General features: G+C 35.1%; 1 protein-coding gene across 2 annotated transcripts; it reads right to left on the reverse strand.

Moving 5' to 3' along the window:
• Positions 1-10,870: 10,870 nt before the first annotated feature.
• Positions 10,871-11,945, reverse strand: LOC119076865. Of its 2 annotated transcripts, none has more exons than XM_037183872.1 (3): positions 11,496-11,945; positions 11,157-11,425; positions 10,871-11,091 (listed from the first exon to the last, which is right to left on the reverse strand). In XM_037183872.1, the coding sequence occupies exons 1-3, from the start codon at positions 11,865-11,867 to the stop codon at positions 10,998-11,000; spliced, it is 735 nt and encodes a 244-aa protein (XP_037039767.1). In that variant the 5' UTR covers positions 11,868-11,945; the 3' UTR covers positions 10,871-10,997. The 2 variants fall into 2 exon arrangements, with proteins under 2 accessions (XP_037039767.1, XP_037039766.1); XM_037183871.1 differs by having other exon boundaries at positions 11,493-11,942.
• Positions 11,946-12,877: the final 932 nt, after the last annotated feature.

Here is a 12,877-nt window from a genome sequence, read left to right on the forward strand (position 1 = left end):
ATTGTTTCGGAAGTATGGGAACGTGTCACAAAACAATTTTTTTTTTAGAAAAATGTTGTCACTGTGCCCGAATTGCGAAAAGAAAATGAAATTCAACGACATACCTAAGCCTTTCACTTTTTCACAGTTTGCAAGAGTATACCTGCCACCAGTATAATTATCAAATCTGATACTCCTTTTGATGGAGCAGATTGATACAAAATCTGTCACTTCATTAAATTTTACATGAAAATTTGGTAAAAGGTATCGTCGCTAAAAGTTCGCGGAGAGGTCAAATTTTCAGGTAAATTCAGGTCAGGAGAAAATTGATTGAAACAGGTTCAGGTATCTTCAGTACAACTTCAGGTAAACCTGACCTGTTTCGATTTTCAATATAGTTGTCTATCGACGGTCAAGGCCAATAACAAAGTTTGAGTGGGAGAGTTTTAGTGGATTTAAGGGGAATATCAGTATAGAATTACATATATGAACTGAATGGGAGTCTTGAAGTATGCAACACATATCAATGTGATCCCAAGAAACGTATCCCTAACTCTGCATTTTAAACCGATTTTTTGTGCTCCGAAAATTCTTTCCATTTTGACGAATCGTGACGCTGTACCCTATGTCTGACCTGTTTTCAGAATTTTAAAAAGAGATTCAATACAACAATGATGCTAAACGATGACATGATTGTCAGTTGGTATCTATGGATTTGGATATTCACTGACATCGTGTAAATGTAATGTTATGACATCGTGTGAATTGAATTTTTCATTCGACCACCTTAAATGATGGATGAACAGCCGAGGCTTAAGCACTTTACAGCCCAGTGAATGAAACTTTTCTTGTTGGTACTATTCAAAAATACTTGTAGGCACCACTGGAATTCAAAACTATTTTCTGAGACTAGAGAATCCAACGGGTAAGAAATTTGAATGAAAGTTGGCTTCATTACATCGAGTACCGTTGAATTAAACTTAAAACGCCCGACGTATTTCCTTTCTTAATTTAAAATTTTATTCACTATATGATCGTATTCGAAGCACGTATCGCTTGTATGATCAAATTATCACAATTTCCCGTGTACTCTGAAGATTTCCCAAACGAAATCTTACAAATATCCAATTTACAACACATCGATTGAATTTCCATCGTCTAATCATTTCTACTCCAAGTCAGACTTGATGCTGACAATTCACTAGCCTTGTGCGCTTCGACTCCTTTTCTCGAAACCATTTGACTGCGGCAAACCTTTCGTCAGACTTCCAGCAACATCAGTGGTCGATGAGAACTTCCTTCGGCAACAATTTATGAAAGACACAAGCGTATTTGCATCCGGTAAACTATTTGAAAGAAATTTTAACATTAAAACCCTCGTCAACATGCGGTAAATTCAATCAAAATCCTTACACAAGTATCATTCGTGCACATCAATTTTCCGATCATCCGCGATTCATCATGCAGCATTCCACAGAAATCGAAGCACATATAACAATTGGACCGTTCGGTGCACTGGTCGATGATATTAAAAAAGGGATTAACCACTTCTTCGTCGTCGAACAAAAACTCTTCGAAACAGGTCATCTGGCATGCAGTTACCACATCCATTTTTAGCACTTTTCTATTGTCAATCATTTCATTGCTGTTGATAACGCGTGCATTAATCTTGCTAGTGAACATTAGATATGTGAACACGATCCAGTGGAGGAAAGGACTTTTTTTACGGAACATTTCCATTTTTGCAACTATCGTAGCTTTCACTTTCAATAATATATTGCTTTGCCGAGAACGTTTCGGTTTAACAGTTGATGCTATACTGAAAAGAACGAAGAAATGGATGAAGAGGAATGGCAACAGAAAATTGTCATTCAATATTCAAATGCACTTCGTATTGTTGTGAACACGGCTGACAGGTATATCGTACCTATATGTAGGTATGTTTTAGTTGGGTTTTCTGTTTGTTTTTCTTTATAAATTGATAGATACTGATTATCTACAACCCACCGTTTTTATTCAGTTGTGCGGAATATAACCGGATGTTCATATTTTGTCGACCAAGGAAGCTTCGTCCCTCCATCGGATTTGTTGCTTCATATGGTCAGTTAAGATCTCTCATGAAAAGATTGGAGTAATTGTTCCAAGATGGACTATAACAGACGGATGATGTTAGACATTATTCCCGAAGGTTTATCTTGTCGCTTGATACGACACGATAGCTTGAGTAATTTTAAACGAGTTTCCAAAAACTTTTTTATTCGAAGAGCGAAGATGGCTGAAAATCCTTTGGTTTTTGTTCGTTAAGGGATCGTTCATTAAATGATTTCAGTGCAGTTTCAAGAAAATTAAAATCATCAATGAATTTCTCAATGCAAACGTATGAGTCATACAGAATGACGTAACACCCAAATATAACCTCTAAATGGAGGAGATGTCAAACATTTCACTTGAAAAAATGCATTCAATGCCATCGTAATCGAGCTATTGATGCCAATGAAAGTAGATAAGTAGGTATGGCCAGTCCATACAAGTCGGAACACATACGGATTTGCATGGCGCCACCTCAAACGAACTCATTTCTAGTGGAAATTTGCACTAGAAATGAGTTCGTTTGAGGTGGCGCCTTGCAAATCCGTATGTGCTCCGGCTAGAACAAATTTGAACGTTTGGCCATACCTATCTATTTACTTTCATTGATTGATGCTTGTAGCACTGAAAAAACGGGATTAATAATCTAGGAGTTAATTCCAAATAGAATTTTTTGGGTACTTTCAACGAGTGTGGGCTTTGTGACCAGAGCGAAGCTACGTACCATAATTCACATGAGTTTCGTTCAAAAGGTCGTAACTTACCACTCGTAAGCAAGATCACATTTTCACTGCTTTTAAGCAGACAATTTGACTTAAGCGTTCCTCGTTTGAAAAGGTCGCTTTTCTTAATCTGATACAAATTGTTTTGAATTAATATGAAGCAGCAATGCAATTTTTTGATATTTTTGGAACAGTTGCAAAAATGTATTGAAATAATCAGTCAGTCAAGGGACCTGACCAGCCCAAAAGGTGTGGTCTAGTTCTTATAATAACATGTTTTAAAAGAGACTTTTCTCCCGACGACATAGGTATTTGGCCAAATGATCTGTATACAGTATTACTGTATGCTAGAATGTCTTTTGTTCGAAGTATAGTTTAGTGTTTGATAATAAAAATCTTCTACTTCTTTAGTTTTACCATATGTCTAGCTATAAGAGAGAATATTTTGCTGGTGCTAATAACATATATTTGTCGTCGTTGTCATCGATAATAAATATGACTATCCGTTTCAACACATCAAACGCACAAACAACAGATGAACCATTTTTTGCACATTTTTTTATCATTGGCATTTTATTGCTCCATTTCCGAAAGTCTAATACCCTCAACAATGGTATCAATTAGCAATTTTACGAGCAAACAAAATAAATATTAACAAAATGTTTCATGACAAATAAAGGTCTTTCCGAAACACTTCAAACGAAAATAAAAGTAAACAACCTGGTGGCAACTAATGTACCACATAATTTTAGGTATACAATGAGGAAGATATAAAATAATAATTTTCCCTTCAATAGTGCACATAATGCAATGAGACAATAAACATAAAAAATCGTCGTCTGTCTCAAACATCTCTTCGACCATTTTCCATGTTTTTTTGTACCGACGAATGTCTGCAATTGTAATTCATTTTCGGTATCTATGGACAGTATTCGATACATTAGTCCTGATTAAATTCGGTAAGTTTAATTAGCAGGATCAAAATTGATTAAGATATGAGTTTGTGAATATATTACCATAAATTTTCGCTAAAGTTCCATAAACACCAGTATACCAGTTTAGCATGTCCACGAACCGAGTTGTGCTAAAGTGTCATAAATATCAGTGTACCAGTTTAGCATGTAAACGAACCGAGCTGTACTAAAGTTCTATAAACATCAGTATACCAGTTTAGCATGTCCCCGAAACGATTTGTTTGTAGCGACATCTTTCGATTTACTTTGTAGCGTTCACTGAATTTTTTTTTGAGAATAAAAGACGGTAATCGTCTGCTTTAACATGGGTAATATGGATTAGATGTAGGTGTTTCAGCCTAATTCTTCTTTCTCTGGAGATTACGGTGAACTTTTAACCAAAAATATTTTCCTTGTACAAAAGTGGACATACCTTACACAATGCATCGGGATAAGAAAAACATTTTTTTTTGGTTAAAAATGAATTGGACTACCAAGAATTTGTACTTCAACTTTCAATTTGTATAAGACTTAGTATCAAATGAATTAAGTCGTGCCTTACATGGTTGAGAAGGTTATTTCCATTGTTTTGTTTGACTGTTTAAAATTTACAAGATGAAAGCTAAAAAACAAAAATTAATTTAAAAAAATTCCCTCTCTCCAAAAAATATCCTCCTCCTTTATCTGTAAATATTTTCCTTTAATTTACATTTCGAATCTTACTGGGTTCGTCTATCTCATATTGCACATATTGCAAAATTATTATTCATGAAATGTGATTTTTTGCTCCGTGATACTAACTGCCCCAAGCAAAATAGGAAGAATGTAATAACAACGCCTTAAACATTTTTATGCTTATGTAGATACACATGTTATATATATTGGAGAAAAATGAGTTTATGAAGACTTGGACAGTGTGGGAGCCGGTGTCAGTCTCATCCGGTACTCGTGGGAACTTTTCTGTTTTTTTTTTTTCTAAATCTGCTAATTTGATTTTGAGAATTCTAAAAAAATCATATTTTTTCCTGAATTTTTCAGATTTTTTTTTAAACAACCCCTGCTGCTAATAAACGTTACAAATGCTTTTACAGGTGGTGATTTATCTGTTAACCACAACGAAGACAAAAATCAGGGCAGAGCTCTGCATTACATATGCCTTCGTTAATGTAGGCAAAATTTTTGTTGAAGAAAACGGAAGTAAAAGATTTTGTGTCAATTTGTTGAAAATACTTGAAATACTTGGGACACACGTTAAAAATTACGAACTCCGAACCTATACCTCCCCCTGCGTACGTCAAAATGTAAGGAGAAAATTTCGAGAATCTATCTCCGACCATTTCTGTAAAATGACCATTTAATACATCACCAATACATTGCCAATATAACTCAATCAAATTCGAAATGAAAAGTGTGCACGGTGTACACAATGATCATACCTATAGTTCAATCGTTACGTACAAGCTGCACTACCGTTTGGTAAAGAAATAGTGGTTAGGGGACAAGGATATTGTAAGTTATGAGTCAAGCTTATGTATCCTTACTTTTTCAGACACATTTTCAGTTGTATACACATAAGTTTCATCCGAGATCAACTATAAAGCTTACCATATGTGTGTACATCAGTTGCTACCGAAAACGGCCATTCGACTTATTTCTTTCGATACAAAAACGTAATTTAGTCAATACTGTCAGTATATTGCAACAATTTTATAAATGAGACTCCTTCGTAATGAATTACTATTCTGTGGTCATCATTAACGAGAGGACAGACGAAAAAATGTTTCGACGAAATTGCACAAAGGAATAGACAGTTTTTATAAAAAAAAATTATTCGGCAAAGAGTTGATTTCGGTTGTGGATTCTAGCACGTGCACACTGCACATACATAAGTTATAGCGGTGTCCTACGGAGAGCCCTTTAATTTATCCGTTCTTATTGGTATATACACACAAAATAGTACAAAAAGAAGCAGAAAAAAAAGTTGTTGTTCAAAGGATACGAGTAACCTGTGATCCATTTCCAACATGGTATAAATATGCGGATACAGTGAAAGCAATATAATGTAATATAAGAGTAAAAGTCTACAATTTATGTCTTTTTAAAGCATTTATGAAATGGAAAATGTTTCGGAAAACTTTCCCATTTTAATATAATATGTGGAATCAGATGCACTTGATGGTCTTGATGATGTTATTAATTTTATAGCGACAAATGGGATATAATACTATTTACGTTAATATTGCAAAATGGGTCCGTTTGCGATCAATGACCCTTCGAAAATAGAACGCGATACATATTTATGGCTGTTACGTTTTTTATGATTATTTTACAGTTCGAACGATGAAGCAATTTTTTTGTTTTTGTTTTATATATTCGACAGCATGTGTGCTAGAGCAGGTACTTTACAACTCTTTCGACAGATGATTTATCAATTTCTTTCAGTTCCCCCTTTTCCCAAACAAACTATTACCTGCGACGTAACATGAAATACGTTTCATACAGAATCGACCGAATCATAAATTTCATCGATTGAAGGAATAATAAAAGGATTTTTCTCTTGTTATATGTCTCTAGCGTAATAAATAGTTTACCAAAAATTAAGGGGTTGTTCAACCAAACGACTTGAATTAAAATTTCAAACAAATAAAGCATGTACGACGCCCTGGGATATATGTATATTGTATGGTTAGACGTGTGCGTTTGAAAGATACGGGTTCAATAAAGAAAATAACATGGAAGTTGAAATAGGAAAAAAACAACTCGATTTTTAAAGTTATCATTTATGACGCACTATGGTGCTGTGTAGTGCTGTTAAATATTTCGAGGGTAGCATTTTATAAGGGTGGCACTGCGACACAATCAAACAATCGTCACACTTATTTTTTAATGGTAATTCTGCATATATATGCGAGTCTCTTACGAGTTTTATTTGATAGAGTAAATTTGCTATAGTTATTAAGATAAGCACAATGGCACATAAACCTAAATAAATTTCAAGGTTACGCGAAAAGAATCTTGATAAATTTTGCAATCGTCGAATAGGGGACACATTGATGTTGTACGGCTTTGTAATCCAACGCTTACACTAGTGTTAGTACAGGGTCGTAAAATTTTGTATTCTGTAGCGGAAACGAACGCAATTTCTTCTTGCCCATTTCTCATGTTATAGCGTAGGTTCTGAAGGAACAAGTTTGGTTGATCTCGCAGGCAGTGGCAACCAAATATTCTAGTGGGTACGAGCTGTCTTTATAGGTGTCTTAAGGTCTCTTAATTACGTAACGCAAGATGGCACAGCTAGCATAGAAGTTTTGCTTTTATTGAAATTTCATACATTTCGCGCCACAGCGCTAGATCTCAACGCTAGAAAAAATGGGCAATTCGTACAATGATGGGTCGCAATCTCACATCGATGCAAAACATTTGTTTTGTTTTGCATCACTTTACAACTAAAATGTGCAGTGTTCATCTGCAATTCTAACGAACCAATCAATATCACTGCAATAAAAGCGAATTGGATCGGTGCGAAAGTTAAGATTAACATTTAATTTCCCAAAGACATGAGCAATAAATTGTTGTGAATACAAATCTGGAATAGAGAATGCTAAAGGACAAAACATGCAATGTGAATATTGATAGCTGTTTTCCGATTTCCGAGAGATATTATGTGCACAGCTGGGTAGAATAAGATTATTATTTGTATGTTCGGGTTCGCTTATTGCATCTTCAAAGACTTTATTCATCTTTGAAATACTGGGCATCTGTTATTGACAAAACAATGACAAAGGAATGAGCTGTAGCCAGTGAATGTAGCAAAATGTATGCTAAAACATGGGTTGAAATCAAAAACTAGACGACACACATAACAGGTGAATACAAAGAAGATGCACCTGCTGCTTGTATCAAGTGAAATATTTTTAGATAACATTTGTCAAAAATTTTGACGATCATAAATTCAATATTTTGAAGGGTCGGCGTTCGTTGTAAAAACTATAATCACAGAATTTTGTTGCATAATATTTACTACGTACACTGAATGTAACTTCTTCAATTTCTTGAAACAAATACGAGATCCATTTTAGAGGGACAACAGACAAACAACTATGAATAGTTAAATGCAGAAAATGGACGTGTAACATTAACGAATTATAAGAAAGATGAAATTTCGTTCATTCAAATTCGATAGATTGTCAACAGAATCGATAGTTTAGAATTTCTTGAAATTCTTGAAAATTTTAGAATTCTCTTTCGAGAATTTTGAGAAAATTTTACAAAAAATAGACTTTGATCCGTTGATCAAAAAAATTCATTTATATTATTCGGCGGTAAAATATATTTAAAAAATAATTCGCTTCGCTCACTCGTCGATATCGATCAAGTCATTCATCATATTAAATAACAAAATTCATTCGTTTTGATGAACCAATTGACCGGTTTCGTTGGTATCCCATTACATAACTAACAATCCTTAGATACAAAATATCCACTCATCGATTGTTAGATTCTCCTTCCAAAACGGCCAGATATCATTTACTTTTACGTAATATGGTGTGTTGTTGTTGTTACAATCATATCCTTTCAATATAAATTATTTCTGTGGTTTAATCAAGTTTAAGAACGGAAAAGATGATCTTTGCCATTGTATTTGTAATAAAAACGTTATTTAATAGGAGGTTAATATGTACAAGGGGGAGTTTCCACGGCAACATTGGTTTTTCCTTCGCCAAGTTTTAGTTTGATGTTTAAATGGTTCTTGAAGCGAGAACGTAAAAATAAAATCGTTGAGACACAGAAAAATAAATAAGAGAAACAAATTATCTGTGAGTCTGAATGTAGATTGTATGGATAGGTATGTACGTTGAGTAATCAACAATTATTAACTATTCAGCGTAGAATGAAAAGATTTTCGATTTGAAAGAAAAAACTGAACAATTGACCTCAAATCTGGAACAAAGAAAACATAATAATGAAGCTAACCATTCCGTTCTCAGTTTACTTAATTGTACCTAAATGTTGAGACAACAAAAACGAACGAAAATATTGAAACTTTAAAATCTCACTCTCGTATAATTTCACGAAAAACATCTGCCACCCAATTGCTTCTGGTTATTTTGATTTGGTCAAGACGTATATTTTTACAGAACCAAATTCATTTTGCTTACCTGCCTAATAAGATTTTTTTTTATTCAACGGTCTTGCATGCACAGTGCACACATATATACATCATCATCAATGTGCATTAAAAACACGCTGACCAATTTAAAAAAATATTTTTTTTCTGTTAAATGATTGCGATAAGTTTTTAATTTGATGGCTCTAATACGATTTTTGGTGGTGTAACACCTGAATATGGGACCATATGGTAAGCGATGTATTGTATTAAAAACCACACATTTTATGCTGTCGGACTGTTTATGAGATACTAAATCATGTTTTTAACGATGGTTGCTAAAAATTATTGCAATCGTAATTAATAAAAATGTTTACCAGCACCACCAGCTGGATTCTCATGGCTCTCGACTGTTTATCATATTAAATAGTCAAAGTAGACAGCTACCACATAGATGAATAAATATATATAAAACTAAATCTAATTAAGATAAATATTAACCAGAAATCCATAGCGACTCTGATTAGGTTTTATGCTCATTGAGCCCTTCTTGATTTGCCCTTCTTTCGCTTCGTTGAAGAATGTGATGGGTTTTGCCATAATACTATAACCACAATAAAGGGTACGTACGGTATACATACAGCAAGGAATAAATTTAAAAAAGATTTTACTTTATTGAAATGGCAATGTGTATAGAGTATAGAGTGTACGTAAACTAGACCAAGTGTATTTACCAGTAACAGGTATTATATAACGGAAGATACTATTACCGTAAAATCGATAAGAAATATTCAAAGAAATGAGATTCTGATATGAAGTCGGTAAATCTGAGCGGAATTAAATGATAAAATCTCAAGTCATAGAGCTGTAAACAATCAAGGTAGACAATACACTTAGACGATTTCTTACCGTATATATATTCACACATCGACGCGACGTCAAATTTCTTTCACTATAAAGCAGGTTAGTAGGACTTACGAATGCGCTGCGAAATATTCACACGAAAAAGTTCGAAGTGCGTTTGTACAGATGCTTTAGGCACTGAAAATCTACATACGGTTTCAAGCTACGTAATCTCTATGACTGTAATGTAATGTACAAAATATTTTGGTAAAAATGTGACTACATCGGTAAACTTCTAAGGGAACGTATTTTGACTATTAAATATAAAAATCAGTTCATCTATTCCAAGAATTCAGTTTGGACTTTTCGTGAGCAGTGAAATGGGTATGACTTCAAGGTGTCTCGGCTGAAAGCTACATGTTGTTTAAAATTAATCCACACTGCTCAGCAGCGGTTGTGGACGGTACACTTTAGGCAATTTCGCGACAAGCGACAAGCGAAAGTGCCTAAAATAAACCGTCCACAACAGATGCGTACACAACTTTTCATGCTGAAGGCCTAATTTACGAGAAAAATTCCGTAGTTTATGCCCAAGGCTTGAAAAACATTTTTGATCGCATCTTTCATATGTAATAGTAGAGTAGAGGAAGTGAGTCTCTTTACACTTTGAAGACACACTCATCGCGTTACTACTACATGTTTGGTGTCAGTGGAAAACTAACATCAATAGTGATCAGTGGAAACAGTTTTTTTTAATGTTTTTGTTGCATTTTGGACGCACTACAAGCACGAGTACTCTAAGAAGAGTACTGAAACGGAACAGTGCATCAAACAAATTTTGAACTGTAAGAAAATGTGAAAAGAATTCATTCAAAATAGTCCTCTATTTGGCAGTTGTCACTTGAAGCACTTTTGCATGAAGTGCATTGATGCAGAGGAACTGCTAGGAGTTCACCGAAATATCCAAATTTTTTCCTCTTTCTTCAATTGCCCATACTTCAGTGTAGACCCAATAGGACCCGATTCGTCCCGAATGCATCCGATTTCAGTAAGCTGTTGTATCAAACTGTATAGGGCAACAGAATGAACATTTGAAGGTAAAATAAAATCGGACCCCAAAGACGATTAGGTAGAGCTCAGTTCTACATAAGTTGTAACTCTCGAGGGCACACAACAACTTGTAAACAGAAAAATAAAAACATTTTTATTCAGAACACTACACAATGTTACAAACCAAGTCTTCATGTTAATTCAATTTTGTCGCAACAGTGTCGACGGGCAAACATTCCGTGTAAGTTTTTTCAATTATTTCACCCAAAGCGGAAAAAATGGGCTGTCAAAATCCGTTAGTCGATTTTGCAGGAGTATGCACCTTATAACGTTCCAACAGTCCTCACATCTGCAATGTAATAAGACATTTTTTTCATTTTCATCTGAAAGCATTCGAAACCTTCCATTACGCACTTATTAAGTATCCCCAAGTCCACGTCTTTGCATTTATATGCCGCTCGAGCATACGATTCTATAAGATAGTAGGCCTCATCCGGATGTGGCGCATTTTGGTACGTAATCATTTTGTAATTGTTCAGACCATTCGCTAGACTCCTAATCGAAGCCAGTAATTTCAATTTTGTTTTACCACGCAGTTCGTCTACGTCGAACGATGTGTAATTGAATCGAAGTTGTTTGATGAGTTTCATGTACGGGGCCTCTTGAAAGCCGTCATCAGTCATCTGAACACAATAAAACGGTTGGTTGAAAAGATATTTGCTGAGGCTTGCAATAAGATTGTGTGATTACCACGCCTGTTCTGTTCATTATACAGTGATACAGACATTGCATATCGCTTGTGGCAACCCTTCGCCGGCCGAGTGGAGGATTTTTAAAAATATCTATCGCATCGTCAACATTCTTCATTACGAAAACTTTACCGCATTTCATCCATGCATCAACAATGAAGGATTGTGCTTGAAAGTATTGTTCTGTCAGCATATGTTCGAATTGAGTGGAGAAGTAGATTCGATCGGTTGGATCGCTATCGTTGGCGTAATGGTGATATGTTTCCCGCGTAACTAAACTTTTGTAGAAAGGCGAGTAATCACCAGTTACATTTGAACTGGAGCACAAACTCAGCGCTAATGCGCTCACAATAGTAGCAACGAAAATGAACTTCATTTCGAAACTTTCGAAAACTGTGATCTCTTACAGTTTATAATATGTACTGAATGACCACCGATCCGAACACACTATGTGGGACTCAGTTTGGTATTCGGTGACGTTCTGTGTATTTGTTGTAAAGAACTTTTGTTTTGTTGTCGTCTGTGTAGAGCAACAGCGACTGTGAAAGGGGTGTATTCGGGAGTGAATATGAGTGTAGGACTGGACTGAAAATGTCAAATTTGATGAAACGTCACATTGTTCAATCCTTACACTAACAGATACATGATAACAGATGGCGTTGATGCTGCCTCACCTGCTGTTATCATTCTGAATACCGAAATCCAACGCATTTTCTAGTTAATGTGTCTATTTCACTGAAAAAATTGTCTCAACTTTCCAATGTCCTCGGCAATGTCACCAATCATGCATGGGTGTCACGATGAATTTACTTTTGAAGTATAAAGAGTCTCAGTTCCTCTCGCTCCTCTACTTTCTAGACACACTAAAAATCCGGCGCCACTAAATATGGTGCAGATACAAAAAACTTGGAAATTTTCAGAATCTTTCGCTGCTGTATTAGTCTGAAGACAGTTCGGGGTATAAATTGTACATTTTCTCGCTTATTGTTTTAGGTAAACATGTCAAATATGTTATTTCGAAGTCTTACTCGATGCTCGGTTTTGTTATCAGAACTTGTAAATAATTTAAGAGCGTTAAAACCAATGAAAGTATAAACCAGGTATGGTCTGTTCATACAAACCGGAGGACATAGCGATTTCATATAAACAAACTCACCTCTCATTGGACAAGTTTGACATTCGACCATACCTTGTGTTGACATTCATTGGTTAAAACGTTGGAAAGTTTATATTTCATGCACGTACTTAGAATATGCTTCAGTCGTTTGGCATCTATAAATCCTCTTCAAGGCCGTTTGAAATGCCATATACGTTAAAAAAAATCGCATCCAAATGAATGAATGAACGACACATTTAACGAAACTTAAGTGAGGTTACGTCTGAAAG

This window comes from Bradysia coprophila, unplaced genomic scaffold, assembly GCF_014529535.1.
Source record: "Bradysia coprophila strain Holo2 unplaced genomic scaffold, BU_Bcop_v1 contig_232, whole genome shotgun sequence".
NCBI lineage: Eukaryota > Metazoa > Arthropoda > Insecta > Diptera > Sciaridae > Bradysia > Bradysia coprophila.